General features: G+C 34.7%; 1 protein-coding gene across 1 annotated transcript; it reads right to left on the bottom strand.

Annotated features, from left to right (window-relative positions):
- Positions 1–8,600: 8,600 nt before the first annotated feature.
- LOC117930376 (flowering locus K homology domain-like) lies at positions 8,601–24,112 on the bottom strand. The gene is made up of 7 exons (XM_034851000.1): positions 24,009–24,112; positions 16,176–16,467; positions 12,488–12,734; positions 11,609–11,757; positions 11,226–11,504; positions 9,517–9,711; positions 8,601–9,063 (listed from the first exon to the last, which is right to left on the bottom strand). The coding sequence occupies exons 2-7, from the start codon at positions 16,455–16,457 to the stop codon at positions 8,887–8,889; spliced, it is 1,329 nt and encodes a 442-aa protein (XP_034706891.1). The 5' UTR covers positions 16,458–16,467; positions 24,009–24,112; the 3' UTR covers positions 8,601–8,886.
- Positions 24,113–24,751: the final 639 nt, after the last annotated feature.

The raw sequence follows: 24,751 nt of genomic DNA, 5'->3' as shown, positions 1-24,751 counted from the left end.
CCTCTTGATCTTAGAGCTTTCTAGGACACACCTCTTCCCACGTTCATTCGTACTAGAGAGTAAGAGACCTTGTTTTCTTTTCGAGGAACTAACCGAACTTCTCTATTGTACCAAAATACTTAGTCTTTTTATATAGCAACTCTGGTCAAGAAAAACTAGAGAAAGAGTCACTACGACTTTTGTAGTACTCCAGGCATAGTCCTCAAGGATTGGCTTATGGAAATTGTCTATACTATAATAAATGAATTTCTTTTGTTTAAATCATAAAGTGAAAAACAATTTGGGAATTATCTTTTATGAAATGGGATTAAGTGAATGAAACTAAATTAATAACAAAATGAATATTGATTTTTAATTCAATCGATTCAAGTTTAGGGCTTTCCACAATCCAACTTAAGGTGTAGAAATAGAAAGAACAAGGGTTTCTTTAAGTAAACTAATCTTAAGGTTTTGCGATCCTTGGCCAGTCACGATCAACTTTAGTTCTAGAACTTAAAATTGCATCCGAAACCTAATTTTTCCTTTTTAAAACAGATTCCTAAAATCATCAAATGAATGAGATTGATTACCAGTTTAATATTTGGCTTTTTAACCCTTCCTACTCCTTATAGCTTCACCCAACCAATAATTAATCTCATTGTTATAATAATTTACCCATTGTCCCTATAGGTTTCCTAGCCCTTAGGTTTTCATACTTCAAGCTCCAAGTTGGCTTCTTAGCCTCTCATGGGGATGATGTCACATTCACAATCCATAATATGGTAAAAATCCATAATTTGAATCAAAAGAAACTAAAAACAATATATTTAATATAAAAAAACAAAAAAAAAAAAACCAAAGTTATCGTCTTCTTCCATCTTCAATGTCAAATTCTCTAAAAAAATATCCAAGATCCCTAAAACCTAGAACTAAAAGAGTTTATATAATATCATCAATTACCTAACATGTAGCACACTCTCATTGGCCACTTTATTACAAAATAATTACCTAAAAATGACTAAAAAATAATAAAATATTAATTTCTAATTGTGTGGGGCCCATTTAGGGCGGATAGAGTGCCCTAGATGCAATTCTTGAGGTAGAGGAGGCAAAACATCAAAGTGGCAGTGGGTGAATTCGATATTGGGATCATTTCAAACTGGATTTCGAATTCATAAGTTCAATTTCAAAATCATTTCGAAATGGCCCTTTGACTTTGCACATTTGTCTTCAAATAGCCATAACTTCTTCATTTCAGATCCAATTTGTACACTGTTTGAAGTATTGGACTCCTAACTTCCCAAGATTTGAAATGATGTATACTATGCCTAAAATGGACTTTAATAAGAACTCAAAATTTTTCCTTAAAGTCAAAATACATGTTGTCACTAAATTTTGAGTTCTAAATTTTTCCTGTAGCTGAATCTTGCTTCATGCCTAATTTTCCATGTTTTTTTGCCTTCTTTCTTACTCCAAAATGGTCATTTCTCATCTCTAAACTCATGATATCCTCGTCTTGTCTTTCCTTATGGTCCATGAGTCTTGACTCTCTTATTTCCTCATTTAACCATTTCTTGATCTTTCAAAATCTAAAGTGATTCAACTTACACCCTTTTCTTCCCTTGAACCTAAGATGAATCTCCCAAATACAAGTTAAACTCATAGGTAGGGCCTTAGCATCAATTTAGGTCAAGTTAGGTGATTTGAGTGTCATTTGGTGCACAAATCATATCGAATATGTGCCATTAGAGCACATCTTTTGGCTCTTATCAGGGACCCCATACCCTCACTATGTTCAGATGTTCTATGCTAACATCCATTCCATTGTTAATGGGTTTCTATTTAGGATCACCATGTATGACCAATATTTTATGGTTTCCACTTGTTCCATTCAATGTGTCATTGGCATGTCTCGTCTCACCCATCAACTTCTAGTCTTCTCTTTTAAGGTTTAGGCTCTCACTTGAGGAGAGCTTGATACCATTCCTGTCACCCTCTTTGGTGTTTCTCATCTTTTACAGACCTATGTCTCCATTGTTAACTTTTCCAAGTCAACATGGGTTCTTGCTACATTCTTCTCATATTCGGTCTATCATTCCTCTTATTGCACCTAAATTCATCATTCTACAGCTCAGTTCATTCATGTGATTTTAATTGGGTAGCAATTTGATATAGCCTAAGTCATCATAGACATGATGACTTCCAACTGCGATCCAACCCATCGCTTTAGAGCCCTACCCTTCATTCTTCTCACCACCAGGCTTTTGAAGGATATTGGGTTTGAGTTTGACCCTTCCTTAGCAGCTCGAGTGCCTCATGCTCTTATCGGCGCAAGCTCCTGGGCTAAGCATTACAATCATATATACAGCCCCATGGTACCTCCCATACTCACACAGTTTGTCTTCACTCCTCAGGATCCTGCTTAAGAGGCCTTCGCTAAAGAAAATAAGATACATGCTAGGGAGCAAGAGCCACTAGTTGCTTAGGTCGACTTCCCTAAGCCTGTTCTGCGTGGTTGACATAGCTAAGGTCGTGGGGAAACTTTCTCATTCATTCTCTCATTCTGCTCCTTCATCTGGCGATCCTTCTTTACGAGAGATAATGGATTCAATTTCAAGCCTCCATTTAGGGATGAATGATTCGATTTCAATCCTTCATCTGCTCCTTTTTTACTTTGACATGACAAGTCAAAATGGTTGTCTTTAAAAAAAAAAAACGTTGACATGTGACAACTAACCACAACAAATGATTATTCTTTTTTTTTCTCCTTTTCTACATACTTCCATCCTTTTTTTTTCTTTTTTTTTTTTCTAATGTGTTAGCTTCATGAAATCATTTTAATTTCAATTTTCTCACTATTTCATCTTTTCATATCTATTGATTTTAATTATTTATAGACATTTTAAACACAAAATAACAATAACAACAACAACAACAACAATAATAATAATAATAATAATAATATAAAAGAAATAATTAATAAGAAAATTTTAATATAAATATATGATGAGCAAATTTAGAGATGTAAAACATAAGATTTTCTATATTCCTACTAAATAAAATATTTATTTATTTTATAAATTTTATTACACTATCTTTTTTTTTTTACATTTTTTAAAATTTTTATGTGAAAATCATAATCAATGACCATAGTTTTAGCTTTTTACCAATTGATCTAACTTGATCACAATTTTAACTTTCTTCTTGATTAAAAATGTTTAATATTTTTAATTATATAAGATAAAAACTTGATTGTAGTTCTAACATTTTGCTTTGTTAAAATATTTAATTTTTAATTTTTAATTTATATAAACTAAAAAATAAAATATATCTTTTCATAAAAAAAATTATTTAATCATTTATATTAATTTTCTCTTAATTTAATTAAAAATTAAAATTTTGGCGCATTGAAGTTGTGCACCTTTCAACTATATTAGGAAAAAATAGTGCACCTTCTTGAAGCACCAAGTTGGTGTACCTCAAAGCAATGCACAACTCAAGTTGCGCACCCCTACTTTTTCAAAAGGTACCACTCCTTTACGAAAAAGGTGCCATTGAAAATGCTAAAAGTATTATTGTGGTAGGAATGATGTATCACTTTTCCTTAGTTTAGGGTAAGATATGTTACCATCCATTACATGCTTGACGTCTTATTAAAAATCATAAACCTAGTTTGCAACATATTCAAATTTGGGGGGTATCCAACACATATACTTTTATAGTTAAGTCACCATAAGGTATTTGTTAGTACAAATGTCATATTTTTGGAAGAAAACTATATGATGAGTAATAAGGCAAAATGTGATATAGATTAGAAAGCACTTGAAGACACTTCCACATTAGCATAGAGGACTATAGGTCTAGAGGTTCTTACACCTACCATTCTTGTCAATTCTAGTACACGAGAGCCTCGTTGTAATGGGAGGGTTGTTATACAACTAGATAGGTACATGTATTTGGGAGAATCTTTTGAGGCAATTCTAAGGGAACATGACACCGATCTCACAAATTATAATGAAGCAATGAGTAATGATGATGCTAATCTATGGCAAGGAGATATGGAGGCAAAGTTAGAATCTATATATTCTAACAGAGTTTGGGATCTTGTAGAAAAACCTAAAGGGATAAAACCCAAAGGGTGCAAATGGGTCTATAAGAGGAAAAGATGAATGGATGGAAAGGTTGAGACATATAAGGCTAGGTCGATAGTGAAAAGTTATAATTAGAAACCTGATTTCGACTATGAGGAGACCTTCTCACCAATAGCCATGCTTAAATCCATCATAATACTCCCATAGCAAACGACCAAGAGCACTTTGTGTGCAAGTTGCATAAATTCGTTTATGTATTAAAACAAACATCTCACTCACAGAATAGGCATTTTGATCAAGCTATCAAGACTCTTGATTTAGATCAAAACAAGGATGAGCCTTGTGGGTACAAGAAAAGATAGTGAAGCATGATGGTGTTTTTGATATTGTATGTTGACAACATTCTACTCATTGGGAATGATGTAGGGTGACTGTCATTAGTCAAGATCTAGCTATCTACTCAATTCTAGATGAAACATCTGGGTAAGGCATAATGTATTCTTAGAATTAAGGTCTTTTGGGATCGCAAGAATAAGAAGGTTGTGTTGTCTCAAGCCACCTACATTGAAGAGCTTTTGGTCAAGTATATGATATAGGACTCCAAGAAGGGTTTATTACCCTTCAGACATAGAGTGCTTCTTTCGCAGGATTAGTGTCTTAAGACAACTAAGAGAAAGATTACATGAAGATAGGACCTTATGCTTGAGCAATAAGTAGCCTTATGTACGTGATGTTATGTACTAGATTAGATATTTGTTTTACTATAGGAATGGTGAGTAGATATTAGTCCAATCCAAGTATAAAGCATTGGACAACAATCAAGTATATACTCAAGTATCTTCAGAGAACAAGAGATTATATGCTAGTGTATCATTGTGATGAGTTGTTACCTGTCAAGTACATGGATTCAGACTTTCAATCTGATAGAGATTCTCACAAGTCTACCTCTAGGTTTATGTTCACTCTAGTAGTAGGGTTGTTAGTTGGAGAAGTTTGAAGCAATCCTATATTGTTGACTCTACCATGAAAATGGAGTATGTTGTTGCTTTTGAAGCAATAAAGGAAACTGTTTGGCTTTAGAAGTTCTTGATGGGACTTGGGGTAGTACTTTTGGTTGTGTCACCCTTGAAACTATTTTGCAATAACAAAGAGACGGTAGCATAATCTAAAGAACCATGAAACCATTGGAAATGTAAACAAATAGAGAGAAAGTATCACTTGATACATGAGGTAATAATGAGATGAGATATGGTTGTGGAGAAGACTGCTTTTATGGAGAACCTGGCAGATCCCTTCACGAAGACTTTGTCTACTAGAGTCTTTGATGATCATAGGGATAGTTTAAGTCTCAATGTGTTCCTAGCATGCCTTAGGGCAAGTGGGAATTTGTTGGGACTAAGCCCTAAAAGGCATGACATAATGTAATAGATTAAAATTCATTTATAATTTTATTTATCTATATTTCTTAGTTTTCCATTTATTATCTCATATAAGTTAAATAGGTTATTTGAGCATAAATGTTCATATCTCTTACATTGTATACAACTTGGATGCATTAAGAGTTGCACAAAGAATACAAGTCATAGGTTCGTTGTAAGTAGATAAATTGTCCTCAATCAATTCATAGATTTGGGAAATCTAGTAGAAATTATAGTGCAGTGCCTCACAATTTGAGGGATGACTTATCTTGGTCATCAGAATAGGTTTTCCATAATGAGTGCACTAGTGTGTATGGTTACGCATTGGATAGTACCTATGGTGAATCATGACACAAGGCTATCACCTATCATGATTCACCAAGCTACTATACTGCATGGACTCTAAACCTTAAGAGGATATTGAACATGTGTCCAATTTAATAAGAGACTTTAACATATGGGTGAGATCCCAAGATGGTCATATATCCTTATGGATTTGGTCACTGCTAATAGATGTCGATGGAAATAGGTATTCTCAAAATAGGCACCCTGATATATCATAAGTTTGAGACTGTTTGTCCCCTTGGGTGATCTAAAGGACATGTGATTTAGAAGACTATGGTCATAGCATTTCCTTTAGTAGAAATTTGACATATACTCTTTGTAGGTGGAGTATGTCAATTCACCACATAATAAGTGAGGTATATAATTCAAAGATTGGAGAATTAATCTTGATAGGTAATAGCACTACCTTGTTAGATTATGATACCAATTCATAGAAGGTCTGCATGTAGTGGATAAGTAGGTTATAGACTCAAACTTCGTCTCATTGTTATTTACATATGGTATTGGTGTATAGTTGATTCTCTATAGTGGAATGTTGAATTAATTTCCAAATTGGATTCTAAGAAAGTTAATACTCTTATGGGTTCAGTGGTCCTAATTCAAGCTCATATAGATTGATGGCATAGTTTACAAGGGTAGGATTGACACTAGGTTCACTTTTATGCAAAATAGTGTTTTGGTAATTATGTGAATTTGCATAAAGGATAGTGAACAAGGTCTTTGGATTGATTTAATTGAATAATTAGATCATCCTATGAGGTTAATTAATCAATTAGAAAAATAAAAATATTTCATGGTAGGTAGGAGGAGGAAAGGGTAATTTTAGAATTTTGACGAATATAACTATTTTAAGTGTAAATTTATAGGATTAGTTTTTGTAAGTGAGAAGTCAAGTCAAACATCTCAAAAAAAAAAAAAATTTAATGTGCACATGATTATATGATTCTTCCTATCTCAAGGCTGGGGCCCATGCTGAAATAATATGTCAACAACCCTCCTTAACGCAGAGTTGTAAAAGCTACTTCCCTTCTATGTCTCTGATATTTCAGTCTAGTGTGGCTGCTTTTAACGCTTCATCTACCTCATCCTTTTACGTTGAGCGTGGAGGAGAAATGGTAGAATCCACCGTCATCTCTAGCCTCAGCATATGATTTGAACTTAGGAGTACCCACACTGACTTTTCAAGTTTTGTCCAGTTGAGGAAACGTTGAAAATTATTAGTAGAAGACTGATAATGCAACCTTCTTCATATGATGGGTGATTTTTGAACACTACTCTACTCTAACCAAATACCATTTGTGCTTATATACGTACGTGTAAGTTATAACAAGACCAATCAAGCAAAATTATCATTTTGGTGGATAAGGGTGTTTTGAGCAGCATAAGTACAAAAGAATCAATTCTTTTCCCAAAGAACAGACGAAGCTCTTGTCCAAAAGTGGGGTGGAGGCAGACTGGAAGAGCGGTCTTTGTTAAAAGCCGATAGCCTTTTCTCTCATTCCAAAGCATATGATGGACCCTCTATGTCCCCTCATAGGTTATTAAAAACATACAAAATGGGAGGGCCATCTTGTTGGAGCACCACATATTTGACCAAATATCTAAAGACCTTCACTGAATAATCCGAATCTGGATTTGGCTGCCTCCTTATCAGTCTTTCTTTATAGCCCCAATTATTTCCACGTTATGGGAAAGTGGTAGTGAGTAGATAAGATGGCTGTCAAGATGGGATTCACACTATTGGTGGAGTGGTAGTTGTTGAACGTCTGGTAAAAGGAGCCATCTCCACTGTGATAGAGTGGATGGAATATCTTCTCTCCTTGATTACACAAATACTTGTTTAATTAGTTCTTATTCTCCTGCGAGTAACTTACGGTTGATTGTTTGAACAGGTATGAGGGGAAAAAAAAAAAAAAAAAAAAAAGACAGCTGGAATTACAAAATAAAAGAAATAAAATAAAATAAAAATAATGATGGCTTCGAATGAGATCACACCTTTCATCACCGACCCAACGCATGCAGAGGAGTCAGAGGCGTAGACAACGCCACATGGAGGCAGTGGAGACATGGTCAGTAGGATAATTAATATCCATGTGGGGATAACAGAGTGGGTCAAAACAACGCCATTCCCATCATGAATGAACACTCGTGTTAACTTCTGCGTTTACTTGACTTTTGGGAGATTTGCAAAACATGTACAGAGATATCACTGGAAGAATTCTCTTCTCATTAATCATGTTATAAAACTGATGATTGAGATAAGGCTGGTCTATAATTTCCAGCAGTGGTAATAAAATAACAAGTAGCACAAGTATGCAGCTGTTTAGAAAGAAAGATGACCATGGGTGGTTGCAACGCGCGACAAAAGGTCTCATCAGACTTCTCATCCCTGGGAATCTTGCACTCGCTAGGTAGACTAATCAAATCAGGACCACTCAGTACTTAAGGAATCACTTCCTAGCCACTACAATCATAAACTAATCAAAGCCCAACCTGGTACAGGCTGCTTTTTCAAATACTCAGGGAATCACTTCCTAGTCACTAAGAACATAAACTAATCAAACCCAACCTGGCACAGGCTACTTTGTCGACTAGTTAGTACTCCAGGGATCACTTCCTACTCACCAAGATCGCTAATTTAGAAAATCTTCACTGAAAAATGACCTATTCATCTGCATGAGCACATGCCTTTCAGATCCCACTGAATATAATCTTAACATCTGTTTCATTAGTATGATTCTCTTAAGCTATTGACTTCAATATTTACTTGGAAACGATATCAAATGGAAAAAGATTACCGATTCAGAAAAATGTAAAGCAAGGTACAAAATACTAGATGGAGATATCTCAAAGAAAGAAGTTCTGTTCCTATAGCTAAACTAATGCACACGATCAAATCTAACACTGACATTTGTTCTTGGAGCCAGACAGAAAGCCAAGTACAGATACAGAGTGTTTTCAAGATGGGATTATTTGGTGTTTTTAACTATTTAAGTTGAATGATGAAAACACATGACTTCAACAATGACAAACCAAATTGGTAAGTATCCTGCTTAATAACCATAGTTTGCTCCATACACCGGACCATAGCCTCCAGTGTGGCTTGCATGTGCTGGGTTGGATGCAGGAGATGCATACATCGAACCATGAGCTGCATAAGAATTATAGCCTTGGTCAGCAGATCCACCAGCTTGGGCCTGTGCTGGTGCAGCAGCTTCAGCCATAAAATTCTGCAACACAAACAATCATTATAAGCAGACAAGTCCAATTTGATTAGATGTGCATAATGAAGCATTGACAAAGAACAAACAAAATTTTAATGGAAAAATCAATATTTTTGGTTGAGTAAGATCCCAATAAAACAATAATTAAACAATTCTATATTATCAGTAATAATCAATGATGAAGCTAAATGGAAAAGAATGAAGCCCAACTGTCTGAATTGCTGACCACACTTAACATTTCAATAATATATATCCTATTAAAAAAAAATCTTTAATTCTTTAATTCTAGTACTAAAGTCGGTCCCACCATACCTACCCCCACACGCACCCAAACACCACATACAAGGAGACATCAGAAACAATGATCTAATGTTAAGCAATGTCATTATGCAAATGGAAATTGCAATATTAGCAAAGACAAACCAACAACTTGGTATCAAAAACAGGGAGGAAGAGTGCCTGTATCAGTTGCTGAGCTGCTTGGACTTGGGAAGCAGTTCCATTGATCTCAACAGTCATTTCCCCAGGAACACCCCTTGTTTCCTGTATGGTAACAGTTGCCCCACTAGCACGCCTAATGTAACTTATACTTGCACCAGCTGTTCCAATAACGGCATCAGCATAAGACAGAGGAATCTGCATTTGTTGTGTTACCTGCAAAAAATGAGATTATTTCAGAGTTCAAACACTTTTTAGAAGGAACAGGACTCAGGAAGTGAGAGTGAGCAAAAACTGCTTGTTCAACCAAAATTCGCACAACAAATCTGGGGCTATTCAGACTGGCTGAGATGAACTCAAGTTTCAAGCTCAATAGAAAGTTTAGGCCAATCACGGACTGGTAGCTCAATGTCTCAACTATACTCTCATGCAACCCCTCAGGAAATTGGGGGAGCAAGTAAACTCAATCCAGCTTGAGATCTATTCATGAATCACACCAACTCTACTATGCTCAAGGCAGAAAGAGAACAGAACATAATGCAGTAGTTCTCTGACAGCTATCTACACCCTTCCAATAACTAGCTAAAGGAAAATACCCAAAGTATTCCTTAATGTTGTGTAGGATCACTCCCTCTTGGCGCCTCAGTCCACCACATAACCCCAGGATATAATCAGCAAACCAATGCCGTTGGGCTTCACATAACATGACAACATCATGAGCTGAGCACTACTCCAGCCCAAGGGCACCATAAGACAATTGCAACCAAGAGTATCTCAAATAAAACATGAAGAAGACCAGAGTACACAAGTTCTATCAACACCATATTGTCATGACCTACTCAAATGACCCTCCCCATAAGCTTATATAGAGGGCAGAAAGCTTCTGAAGACTCCTAGAACCACCTACACTTAACCATTGGTGGGAAGAGTGTGGAAGGTTCTAGAAAAGGCTAGAGATACCCACACTTCTCTACATCAAGGGTGGAAGACAAGGGAAACCTATGGGATGTTCTAGAGACTTCTAGACATGCTTTGTAAATACTTGCACATAACTTTTGTATAGAGTCTACTAGAGAATTCTAGAATAGGGGCGAAACTTTTGTGGGTTTCAGAGAGTTCCATTGGTGCCTATAAATAGGTGAGGACTTCATTTGACCAAGGCACCGCCCTAAGAACCTAACCAACCAAGCAAGTGAGCTTCCAAGCACTTGTAAGCATCCTTTGAGAGCAATAAAGCTTCCTATTCTTTAAGTATTGCCTACGGTTCTCTTAGCTTCCAAATCGTGTCTAACTTAGCTTGGCTAACTAAGTACGAGGGAAAGGCTAACTTAGCAACTTCAAGCGAGATGAGTTGCCTAAGTGCCACACGTGAGCTTAGGAAAGGACTAAGTCCATGACAATATGCTCAGATAATTTCATAACTTAAAAACTTCAGAATCATTCACAGCAAATATATCATTGTTTGAATTATAGATTGGCCCATACAATATTGACATTTATAAAGCACATCAATTTATGTTTCCTTATTTCCAATTTTCTAATTACTAATGCCACATGACATCTTTAATTACTGCAAATTTTGAACTGTTTCATCAACCATCAATCAGATATCGTAGTCTCCATTTCCAATTACATTTTTTCCCTAGTACTCTAAATGATTTAATAAATAAAAAATTAAAAAGTAAACAAAAAATTAAAATAAACCACCAAAAACGAAACAGGAAAATGACCTGTGTGATCATTGATGGTGCAGGTTGGGCGCTTGATGGTGCATGACCACCCATTGGCACTTCTCTGCCGTATGCAGATATACCCTGATGAGGCTGTTTTTCCACTGGAGGGGGTAATTCAGGAGGGGGATAATAACTGTCAAGTTGCCTTGGAGGGGGCATGTATGGAGGATTAGGTCCAAAACCAGGGCCTCCACTAGCATTTGGAGGAAGACCTTGAGGTGGACCCCAGGGCTGGTGGGGAGGCATGTGCTCAATCGGAGGATTCGACATTTGCATCTGAGAGAAAAGTTATAAAAATTTAGTACAAAGATATTGTTTATTTAAATGTTAAACGTAGGTTCTAATGATTCACTTCAACATTAAGAAAAGAGCAGACTTACTTGCATTTCAAATAATGGAATTACACTGCGGTCAACTAAAAATTTCCTGAGGTGAGATGCAATTAGCTCCACTGCTTTATGCACTCCAATGGGTTCCCCTACTACTTCAACAACCCTATCATCTTGGAGAGCAAAAATGGGTAGGTCTTCTGCAACAATTCATTTTAAAATTGGAGTTAAGACCTATGCAAATTATACTGCAGCTACAAGCAGAATTAACAAAAGCACAAGATTTAAGAAATGAATCTATTCTGGCAAAATGATTGTACAAGTTTGTTAAAGCAAGATTTTTTAGCTTAAAATGATACGAAAATTAAGACTCTTCTACAGATTCTGGATTTAAAAAAAAAAAAAAAGGTATTAATGATAAAGAATTGTTAAGACAGGAATATTTCAATAGAATTCAGAAAGTTACCAAAGGGGTAAATGGTACATTGGTTTTCAATCAAACTTAAGGTAAACAGTGCATTGGTTATGTGGAACTACGATATGCTTATTCAAAAGCAACTCTCAATTTCTAATTTTAGCAAGGTTAAATCAAATGTCAGGAAAAAAATGCTTGAATTCAGAGACAAGCAATTTTTAATTGTGAAAAAATGAACAAGTTTTTAAGAGCGCCGCATACAAGAACAATCAGATTTGAATGAATATGCACCTCAATAAACACAATGTGAGTTTTTCAAAAACCATATTACATTAAAGGTTAAATGCTTAAGTAAATTTTTCATTACGTCTTTATTAGTAATAGTCACAACGGTGCAAAATTAGAGCTAAAATTTCAACTCAAAGAAAGCACCAATGAGAAAGATGACAATAGAATGTTTACTCAACTAGCAAAATGGAACAATAGCATAAGAAATAAAATGTAATGAACAACACCTGCTCCAAGAACTCTGACAATACAATTAGATGCCTCTTGAATGGATTTTACTGTTCCTCCTTGTTTACCGATTAGGCTTCCTGCTTGTGAAGCTGCCACGAGCAGACGCGTTGAAACCTTCCCTCCTGGGGGCATGTGAGAAGAATCACCTTCTAACCCATCAACAATTCGTTTATGAACCTTCAGAAGGCCATCCATGGCCGGTGGAAGAGAAGAATCAGGCTCCTCCTTTGCAGATACCATTACCTGTTCAAAAAGAAACAAACCACAATATCAGCAGTCAGCACAGGCATTGGATGAATAAATCCTTTCATTCAGATTCATGGGCACCTATATATCATGTAGTACAACAAGTAGATACAAATCTTCTCTTGCAAATATGAGGCAACAACACAGCTTTGAAGTTCATGGAAGTTGGCCACAAATCATTTGACAAGTCTTGTCAATCAAAAATCAGAACCATATTGAACACTAAATATTCAGTAAAAAAGATAGGACTTCCAAATCAAATTTACAGCCACCAAACTGAAACAATATATCCCAGCTACACAGACTTGGCTACAGAAAATCCATTTCCGTGTTCAAGAAATCCAAATAGCAAAGTGTGATATTGATGAGCGATGACTCCACATAAAGTATCCTTATGAGTGTTGATTCTAAAACTTGATACCTCACCAATGACAATTGGTATAAATTTGAGATCATACGACTTGTCTTCCTTAGTGGAGGAGAAAAAGACAGTATTGACCCACAAACTAGGATGGGAAAACCTAGTATAGCCTTACTTCAGAACCTTCCACTATGCTTGAAAAGCGTCTGGACTTATGATCATTCTACTAAAGGATATCCACTGTCACCACCATGAACAGCAAAGAGGGCGAAGAATCTCCTATGTCCTCTTGAAGCATTTACAACTCCTCAGCTTTCCTATTAAGCAAAACTGAATAGCTTGCCAAGGATAGGTGACTCTGGTCACTGATACCTCAAAACACAAAGATTCCCTACTCAGGAAATGATCTAGGACATCAAAGTCAACATGCTTGTCAGCTTTCTTAGAACCCACTTCACAAAGCAACCACTCTTCCCTTAAACCACACATTTAAAGGAAGCCCCTTAATCTAGAGATATCATTTGTCTAAGAAACTCAAGTCATCCAAAAGGACCTTGATAATAACCTTTGTGAAGGTAGTAACCAGGCAAATAGGTATAAAAAAACTTAACCAAATAGGATCTCTTAGGGAAGAAAGCCAATGAAGGTAAACTTAATCACCCCCATCAGCACGAAATCCAATGAAGACTTTTAAAATATCTTTCCTTAAAGCTTACCTGACAGCTTTGAAAAATAGATCATGGAAAATGACCGGGGCCATGAAGCCATTTCACAAAAGGCCTTTCTGATCACCTAGCACTACTCTCCTTAGAGATCTGGAAACCGATCCAAAACCAAAGCCTAAATTAACACCCTTGTTACAACGAGAGAAAAACTTCTTAATTTCCCTAACAATCAAGACCTAATCATCTATAGAACAACCTTCATTTGGTTGGATAGACAAACTCTTTCCACATTTTGCCAATCAAAAATGACGTTTCCCATATTCTACCATTTATGACTCTATATCATTTCACCCTAGACTTTCGTAGCCAAACGATTTTTCCTGTGGCAAAATATCCTCAAATTCTACTCTGCGCCGAATTTTAAGGGATATCACATCCTCTATCATTTGACCCAAATCTTCAATACCAATTTCTCTATGACCAACAAGGATTTTAAGGAACTTTTTCCTTTTCTTCAATGAAAGAAATTCAAAAGAATAAGGCATGAAGAAGTTTGAGGCTATGGAAGTAGCATTAGTAGTTGTTAAATAATTCCAAAGGCAATTAATCCAAAACATACGCTAAAATCCCACTTAAACAATTTGCAACCATAAAATAAGAATTCAACTAAATCTTAGGATAAAGCATGAGTAATGCGACTGAATTGAGAGTTGACAAATTCATCATCTACAAGCAAAGAACAAGGCATACATTTCCTCTTTCGTCTTTCAAAATTTTCCAAAGATAATTTTTTTATTTTAAGTTATGACATCTCTCAAGGGATTAAGGATTTTCTATTTTCTCTAAACTAGAAATAGAACAGAATTTTACTTTTCCAATATTATATGTTTCGCATTCAAGAGGGATCATTTTCTTGTAACAAATGATGTTAGTTATAATACTACTGATTTAATGTTGCTCTTAACAAATGAGATTCTTTTATGTTCTTCATAATGCGCGGCAAGACATCAATCATCTAAGTTCTGAAGTTACCCGATAGAACGCAGAGCTTCTTGATACGGATGATCGTACAAGATGTGTCTGTGTTTATTCAGAACAACTTTTCAGCACTTCTAATGCTCAATGATGATCCCTGCAATCTGGATCTTTGATTCTTCAAATTTTGGATCATAAAGATGATTGATTTGGGCCTTAAAATTTGCGGACAGAACCTGCACAGATTCATTCTTGTTATTTCAATAAAAGGGACCTTTACTCATTTTATGTGTTGCTTGTATTGGCGTTCCTTTTCTTTTTGTTTTTTTTTTTTTTTCTTATTGAATATTCTTAAGCATAATACATGTCGGGTATTAATCATGTCTTAATACATGTTTGTACCCAATCCCATCTCTTCTTATTTCTCTTCGACTATTTTCATGCTCAACAATCATAGACTTTAAACTTTACAAAGTAGTAACGGAAACCAAGTGACAACATGTGCCTATATAAGGAATTACTTAAGCTTGGCATAGAAGGGTTTCCGTCCTCTTCGTGTTTAACAGATATATCATGCCTCCTCTCCAAGTATGTATAAATGAATTCCTAGAATTTCAGACAGAAAAAGGAGCTAAAATTCTGTCAATTGAAAAGATTGTTTGGTTGGACAAATCAACACTTTTGAGTTTGTTGATGTAACCTCTGTTTATTATAACTAACCTATGATCCCTTTCCTCCATTCTTTGGCTATAGCAAATGAGTAAAGGGTAATAAAGAAATATGACCTGATTATAGAACCTCATAAACCCAACCATGCAAGACACACTTGTTCATATCAGGCCTCAGTTTTGCTATGCAATGGACTACTATTGTTTACTTCGGTTATAATGCCTATGAGTTTACTTGTAAATGATATTTCTTTAATTCCTCTTTTATCAAGCTTTCAAGTAAATTTATAATTAAGGACATTCTAGTTAAAGTTTAAGAAGCTTCCTAGCTCATCATGAACACAGTTATCTTTACATCCTGACATCACCATGAAGCTGAAATTATCAATCAATAAAGAAATAAGGATCACATGGGGATCTAGAGAAAGTGAGTGTTACAAAATTTCAAAAATTAACAAACAATGAAATCCAATCGAAGTTAATATCTTATTTGCTTTCTTATGTAAATTTTGGTTAAGAAAGTAGCAAAGTAAGAAGAAATTGAAATGATCTTCCCAGAAATTGCACTATCTGGCCTAAACTGTAATTTGAAGACAGTAAAAAAGGAGAAGCACCATGTAAACACTTGGTAAAGTAGCGATCTGATGTACAAAAAGACCCATCATGGTGGCTCAACCAAATAACCAATGAAAAGTGAAAATTAACCAGTACTGCCCTTTCAGTGCATCCATAGTGTAGAAGCTGAAGTGAGAGTAAAAAACTAACTTACAGCTCTTTCTGCTGTCCCTGGAGGACCATCAAGTATCTTAATGCGAGCTCTAGTCTCCTCAACAATTTTCTTAATGAACTCTCCTTTGCGTCCTATGATACTGCCAACCTTTTGTGCAGGAACCAACATCCGGAAAACACTCTCTCCAGGCCATCCAGGCCACCTCTTCTCACCACCTCCAATTGCTGAATCATCATCACGTCCTCGTTTTTGTTGAGGCTGCGAATCCTCAGGCAGTTGATCCATGTCAGGTTCACCAAAATTTTCCTCAACTTCAGCCATAACCGCCGTACTGGATGATATGAAGCAATTGAAACTATTAGTCATATCAACTAAAAAGCACATGCAATACTAGTCAATACAAAAAAAAATTAATATTATTATTTTAACTAAAATCATACTATTGTTATGATTTATGACAAGAGGCCATCAGTTTTTTCATCAGATAGAAATGATGCCATGATATCCCAACAGAAAATCACTTAGGGAAAGACAACCAGAAAACCAGTCCTTGGCTGAGCCAAGAAAAACTATCTATGCACTATCACATGGCTTGCTAACCATCAGAGGCAATGATTGAAAGCAATTATGACATCAATGCTATTCACATTTCAAGAAAATATCAATCGCAACAAGAAACAAGCAAAGACAAGGAAATTTTTAGAAATCTCTTTTCATTTGTTGAATGAGGAAAGCAAAGAACAAAAGTGAGTGCACAACAGAAATAAGATTCCGCCGCAGAATGGAGACATTTGGAGAGAACTTCAGTTGGATGTTTGTCGACAAGAAGGAAGAAGCAACTTTACTAAGAGCATGCATATTTTCCCATCTTAATTTTTTCACCACTATTTATGTATAGACAGAAAAGAAAATGAACTAATTTTCTTGCTTCCCTTTTTGTTTTCCCTTGTCTTATCATTTCTACAATCAAGTAAACAAGATCACTGTCAAGGAAACTGATGGATCAATAGGCGGCTTGAATTACTTCAATTTCTAAAAAAGTCTTCATTGTTAACCCATCAAAAAAGTATACATTGACTTAGGACTTCTATGATTTAAGTGAATAGCAGAATTAACAACCAAGTTGAGAATCCATATGATGTGAACCAGCAGACAAATCCAAAATATAAATAAAAAGGGAAACAAAATAATAAAAATAATAATAAATTAAAAAAACCTTGACTGCATTCAATACCAAGTTAATCTTTTTCCCATCAACCCAGAGCATATTGTAGAAGCAAAGGTCAGTATGATACAGAACTATATTCTCATCAAAAGTGACAATTATTTTTTATAAGAAAATAATAAATTTTATAAACAAGTGCCAAAAAAGAAAAAAAAGTGCACCAAGGCACACAAGACGTATACAAGCACTAAAGGCACAGCCTAAAGAGAGAACACAAAAAGCTATTCCCTCCCTTAACAAGAACCCAACCAATCAACAAAATCAATTAAAAGCATTAAGACTTGCACCATGTACAAAAAACTTTTCAAAACATGGTCAGATTGCCCCTCATTTTCAAAGACCTTCAATTCCTTCGTTTCCAAATTGTCCAAAAAGTGTACAAAGGAGCAGCTCTCTAAACCTTGTTATGTCTACTTCCTACAAATCGTAGATAGCACCTAAGGAACTGCAAACAACAAAAAGAGCAACTGCCAACCCTTGTCCTGGCATAGTGAAAAAGAATGTGATCAATGGATTTTTCTTGACTTCACATAAAAAGCTTCTACTAGTCAAAAGTTGATCTAACGTCAATGCTTTTTTCCCTAGCAAGCTTCTCACACAAAGAAACTTGCTTTAGATGAATGGTATGTCAACATTTTAGTCAAATGGTCACATCAGTGTCCTTGGCAGGCCATTGCATAAGTTTTCCAAGATTTTTCTCCACATATCTGTTTTGTGGTGGGCGATGAGGAAAGAATTCGCTTTTGGGAATTTGTGGTGGGGAAACCAACCTTTATGTTCACAATTTGCAGATCTTTATAGAGTTATCACTTCAAGAACCTCACCATCTCAACAATCATGGGCAACTCTTCTTCTTTATCTTGGAACATGAACTTTCACCGCAACCTCACATATTTGGAAATTGAGAGCCTTGAAAGACTTATGTCTTCACTCATCCTAGTGCACTTGTCTCCTTCTGTCCTAGATACAAGGGCTTGGTCTCTTTCCTCTTTAGTTTTACTCTCGATAATCTTTTTAGTGTTGTCCAATTTATCAATTCCAAGTCCTTTGTCTTTTAACCGGATTTGTATGGAAATCGGAAGTCTCATTAAAGGTCAAGGCTTTTGCATGGTTAGTGGCTCACAAAAAGGCAAACACCAATGACATGCTATAGTTGAGAAGACCTTACAAATCCTTTAGCCTTGATTTATGCATCTTATGTATAGGGTGTGAAGAGTCGATTGATCATCTTTTTCTACGTTGCCTAGTAAATTTGGGGATATGGCACAAGTTATTAAGTCTAGCCAATATGGACTAGGTTCCACCCAAGAGCATTTGTGACATGTTGTCCACCTCTTTTAGAGGATTAGGGAGCTCCATTAGAAGCAAGACCCTTTGGCAAATCGCTTGCCTCACTTTGCCTTGGATAGTATGGTAAGGGAGAAATACTAGGATTTTTTAGGAAAAGTAGAAGACGTTAGAGACATTGTGAGATTTACATCACTTATATTCCTCCTTATGGGTTCTTCTACTACTACATTTAAAGGCATTCCTCTCAATTTTATTCAACTTAATTGGTCTTTGGTTTGCAATTCAAAAAGGGTGAATAACAATGAGAAGAGCTTTGTTCAGTCTTGATATATACCCATAATTAGACTAATTTTTTTAATAGGTTTCCTTGTATAGTAGAGGAGTTTTAAGTCATATTCTGATCAGATCTTGTATTTTGTGGGGAGGATCCCTCATCATTCTCTTGATTTATTTATCAATATATAAAAATAAATAAAATAAAATAAATTAACACCTATCGGAAAAGGAATTGAACTCCCCAACTCTAAGGCAGCATATAGAGACTTACAAAAAAAGTATCATTCTCAAAAGTAACAGAATTATAATATGACCAACAACTGGATAGCAAGGACAAAACACTGAACAAAACTCCACAAAACTAAAACACTTTGAACCAACTGTCAGATTCTGCAGAAACAGAATGCAACCTGATAACATACAAATTTAAACCAACAAGCACATTTTCAGTCCTATCCAAAGTATCTGATCTCCATGGGACACTATATAAGTTTTTCTCTTCTAACAGGATTCAAGCTAAAGAACTACATTGAGCAGCTTGAAACCATATGTCAGTGCACAGAATATTATAGACAGTTCTCTACCAATAAAGAGAGACCTTATGTTACAAAAGACCAAATATGCAACAGCTCATACCAAAGGAAAACACTTCTTTATCCTTTCTACCATTTTTTTCCCATTGGATGGGCTATATTTCTTATAATCTATTCCACCAGATTAGAGTATACACATCAAACGCCAAAGGTTTTGCGATTTTGCATCCCCAAAGAAACCAAATATCACAAAGTAAAAAAATTAAGGAAAAAAATGTCATTTCCACCACATCATATAATCTAAATCTTGATTGGCTCTCTTTCATACCATTTTAGCAGATAATAATGATAACAACAACAAAAACAATAAGCTATCAACACCAAATGGGGCAATTCTCAAAATGAACCTTGTACAGAGGGCTCAAGGTAATGGTTTGGCATGGCACTGTTCTTAGAGCTGAATTATACATCTATTTAAAAGAACATATCTAACTGAAAGCTAACATACTACACATAACTGTCTGCTAAGTGTACACATACAACAACACTAAAGCACAATAGGTTTGATTCATTAAGCAGCCAGTATCAACCTTAGTCTTGTGACCTATAAATGTCTTAATAGTTTCACATGCCCCTAGACTTATCAAGAGTCTTTTGATAGGCCCACAAAAGATATTATAAACAGCACCTAATGAAGATGTTCCAAAAATAAATCCAGTTTCAAAGTATTAAAGTAATCCAAAGACAATATTTGATTTCAGATTCCCAAGGACTTAACCCATTGGCAGAGTAACCAAAGCTCCAACCAAGTTTAAAATTTTATTTTGTGAGAAATAGGAAAAACTAAAAAAGTCTTTTATGATAAAATTAGGGGTGGCAAAAGGTTTTGCTCATGTTGAATTCACCTCATACTAAGAGTATTTTAAAATATGCTCAATCTAAACACAACACACTTAATAGTCAGGTCAGAATCCTTTCACATGAATTTGAAAATGGCATTTCACTCAACTCCGAATAACATTTTTAATAGCCTACACATATAGAGTGCAATTTAAACTTTTTGTCAATGAATTTATTCAAACCATAGAAAAATCAATGTAATTTAGTAATAACAATGGTTGATTTTTCAAATTCTAAAAATATACAAGGTCATATTAGTTAAACAAATTGCATCTAAGTACAGCCATAATCATGTAAACAAGACAAGACAATAAATGGGTCATATAAAGGTTTACTTTATCATGCCAATACAACATGATTAATTAAACAGGTCAAAACAATTGAACCCCCAAACCTAAACATGACCCATTTAATAAATGGGTATTATAATTGACATGATTATGACATAAACAAATATATTTTAACAAAAACAAGCTAACTTTGTGTCATTTTCAACTCATGCCATTCAATCATGTCAAGAATTGTTAAGCCTAGATAAAATAAAAGATCAAAGGAAAATGTAAAGCAGCATATGTAGCCATCCTTATATATTCTCTTTTTTTTCTTTTTTCTTTTCTTATAGGTAAACAAGGCAAATATATTAAAAGCGCTTGAAAAAGGCGCACAAAGTACACACAGAGTATGCAAGTAGCAACCAAATACAAGCAAAGGGAAAGAGAGACAACAAACCAACATCTGTGACTACTTATATAATCTTTTTTTTTTTTTTTTTTTTTTTTTGATAGGTAAACAAGGCAAATATATCAAAAGCGCTTGAAAAAAGCACATAAAGTATGCAAGTAGCAACTGAATACAAGCAAAGGGAAAGAGAGACAACAAACCAACATCCAAAACAAAAGACATCACCCCAAAGCCCTAGAACTACGAAGAAACCAGACTTAAGAAACGCTTGCATGAGTCCTACCTGAAAACACCCCACTACTGCCTGAAACACTCTTCCTTACCAGGAAATGAACATCTACCCTCTAAGACAACCATCAACAACCCCAAAACCAGAACCTAAAGGTCACTTATATAGTCACTAAATTCATTTAGAAATATCAAACCTAAGTAGCAAAAGACACACAAATCCAATTTTTAATCAAATTCTCCACTAACACAAGCTAGAGAAAATTAATCCTGACATATAGTCAGCAATTCTAACAAAGGAACAATGGATACATAGGTCACTAAGAAACTCCTGCTCACCTAATAAAGACAACTTTTATTTTTGGAAATAGAGGATATCAAAAAGGGGGGCACACTCCATGCACATAAGAGATATACAAAGGGTGCAACAATAATAACAAGAAAAAAGGAAGATGTAGATGAAAACACACATCCAACCTAGGCCCTCCCCATGCAATCAACAAAACCAAACAAGGAAATATCCTCAAACCTACTCCTTAATTAAGATATACTTTGTTGTTTCTTATCAAAAATAAATAAATAAACCTCAAACCCACACAACATCAACCAAACAACAAATTCAAAAAAGGCTTTTCCAATGACTGATTAAAGCTTTCAAGGTCTTCAAAATTCTTCTATTGCACCCTTCTAAATGCACCTTAACAAGCAAAGCAGAGCTAGCCTCCAAACTTTAGATGGTTTTTGGTACAAACATTAACAATAAGAACCTTGTATGACCATATGCTAGCTAGAAGGGAAGAAGACATTACACCATGTTGCTTTAGTGCACCCTTTTGTTAGGCGCTGTTAATATAATGAATACTTGCCTATTAAACAAACAAACAAACAAATAGGAAGACACTATAGAAGGAAAATGCCATCTTCATATTTTACATTTATCGGTTATAGACCATTTTTTTAAAGCCTAAAGGCAATTTTGAGGCATTTTGCTCAAGGAAGCAACACATAAGCCTCAAGGCAGGAGAAGGCATAAGCATCAACTTAAAAATAATAAAAAATCTCAAAAAAACATAAAAGTGCCAATAAAATTACATGAAAATTTACTAATAAAAAAACCATACAATTCATAATAACCAAAATAATTATTCGGCATTGTTAAAACTTTCTAAGTCAGTTCCTCTTTCTCATGTTAACCTCCAACTCCCTTATGATTTCATCAAATAATCTTCATGACTATCATCAGTATCACCGATAGGATCCTTCGAAGAATGATAATCATATCCAATTGCTTCATTATCCCCCCAATAGGGATTAATGTCAACTCATTTATCTTCTTCATCCACCAATTATAGTGCTATTCTTCCTTATCCATCAATCATATGAAATTAATTAGATATTAGTTTTAGCCAATACAGTGGGTAGCAACTCATTATTTCTTACTCCTTTTTTTCCTTCTTCATTTAAAGGGTTAATTAGTAATCAACTAAGTCCTTGCCTTGGAAAAGGTTTAACCCTAATATTGATCCCAAGAGAAAACTTACAAATCAATACCGTTGAATATTGAGGCTTAAACCTCCTATAAAATAAATACATATATAAAAAAAAAGCCCATTAAGGCCTTCAACCCATAAAAACCTTTTGAATATTTGAGGCTTAATCCCCAATAACCTTGAGGCTATAGCTTCAAGGTTATGAGCCTCAATTACCCTATATTGAGGCTATAACCTCACAAGTAATTTGCATAGCCTCACCCTGAGACGTGCCTCGAGGTGTAAGCCTCAATAACCTTTTAAAACATTGGATATATAAACGGAACTGAACTGAACTTAAAGATATACTTGAGAATAACTTCAATGTAAAACAGCCTTTCGATTCCTAATTCCATATTCTTGCACTCTTCATAACCCAATATGCCCAAAAATTCCATCTCTGAGTCATAACATCTCAATATGATCGACCAGGATCAACCATAACTTAGAATTACAACCAGAGATGAAGTTCAAACAACAATGATGAAATATGAGTTAAAGAATAATCTATTTATAAAGGCCTATACATGTATAACACACACAAAAAAAATGTACTTAATCAGAATTACACGTATACAACATCAAAAAGCTAATGTTCTTCACATTTCCCATCTCAATATAACTCTTTTGAGAAATTTAACAATCTGCAGGTATATGTAAAAGTTAAAAGCATGGGTATTAACAAAAATAAGTAACGGAATGCCAAAAATTATTGTTTTTGGAAAAATTATTATCTCAACTAAATCTTGACAAAACCACCAAACCATAGCATAAACCGTTTGTCAGAAACTAAGTACCAAAAAAGGATACTAAACTAAATTGAAAAAACGTAACTAAGATAATGAACATGCATGCAAACCAAAAAAAATAAAAAATCATACATCTAGAAAGTATATATATATATAAAAGCAGAAAAAAAAATGATAAAGCATTCAACACTAAATCTTCAATTAAAACAAAAACAAAAAAAAAACCCCCAAAACCCTAGTTACCAATTTCACCGAACCCATTCGATCATGCCACAACCCCCCCTTGGGGACAAAAATCCACACAACAGCCAAAGCAGGTAAAACCCAGTTCTAGGTCACCAAGAGAGATCGAAAGAGAATCAAAAAGAACGGGGGGAAATGCAGAGAGTGATTGAAGCACCAAAATCAACAAAACCCTAAACAATTAACAGTACCCACACAGTAAGAAGAAACGAACTTACTCAAGTATTGATGAGAAGAAGCAATACCAGAAGAGCAAGGCTGCAAAAGGGAGAATCAGAGAAGGGGAGTGAGCTAGGTTTTCAGGACACAGCTCTAAGGCAGACCAACGATTTTGCTTGTGTTTGTGGTTATATATATCTCTATCGTTTTCAATTTTGCTGATTTTTCCTTATATTTGCTGTGAGGTCCCTATAAAGTCTTGGAATTGTAGATTAGTCTGGTTGCTTTTTTATGACGAAACTACCCTTTTGAGTGAAAGATCGTACTACAAACTACCAAACAGTATTTCTTTAGCTATCATCTTCCAATCAAACTTTTGGTTCAATTGAGTAGAAAGTTGTTCTATTGAAATATAAAAATTAAAAAAAAAAAAAAAAACTAATGTTACGTTTGATTATTAGATAATTTGATTGAAAATAAAAGGTAAAGAAAATGGAGGGAATATAAAAATAAATAAATAAAAAATTTAAAAACAAATTTAAAGTTAATAAATTCTTTTTATTTTTCTAAAGATTAAAAAAATTAAAGTATATGGATTTTTTTATTAATTTTAATTATATTTAATTTTGTTTGTAGATTTTCTATTACATTTTTATAATAAATCAAATGAGAGAGAATTATTTTTATTTAGATATTTCTTTGTTTAATATCTTTATAGAAACAAACATCATATTTTTTATTATTAGAACGCTCTTATAATTAAAAGTGTTTTGGGGTCTATTTAGGAATACTTTCTTTAATG

This window comes from Vitis riparia, chromosome 14 (genome assembly GCF_004353265.1).
Source record: "Vitis riparia cultivar Riparia Gloire de Montpellier isolate 1030 chromosome 14, EGFV_Vit.rip_1.0, whole genome shotgun sequence".
NCBI lineage: Eukaryota > Viridiplantae > Streptophyta > Magnoliopsida > Vitales > Vitaceae > Vitis > Vitis riparia.
The sequence above is the reverse complement of the archived record's forward strand: the minus strand, read 5'-3'. Positions and strand labels throughout refer to the sequence as shown.

Coding starts and splice junctions, on each gene's coding strand:
- LOC117930376 (XM_034851000.1), bottom strand. CDS start 16,457: ATGGCTGAAGTTGAGGAAAATTTTGGTGAACCTGACATGGATCAACTG. Junction 12,735..16,175: donor CAGGGACAGCAGAAAGAGCT/GTAAGTTAGTTT, acceptor CTTTTTGAACAG/GTAATGGTATCTGCAAAGGA. Junction 9,064..9,516: donor CAGCTCAGCAACTGATACAG/GCACTCTTCCTC, acceptor TTTGTGTTGCAG/AATTTTATGGCTGAAGCTGC.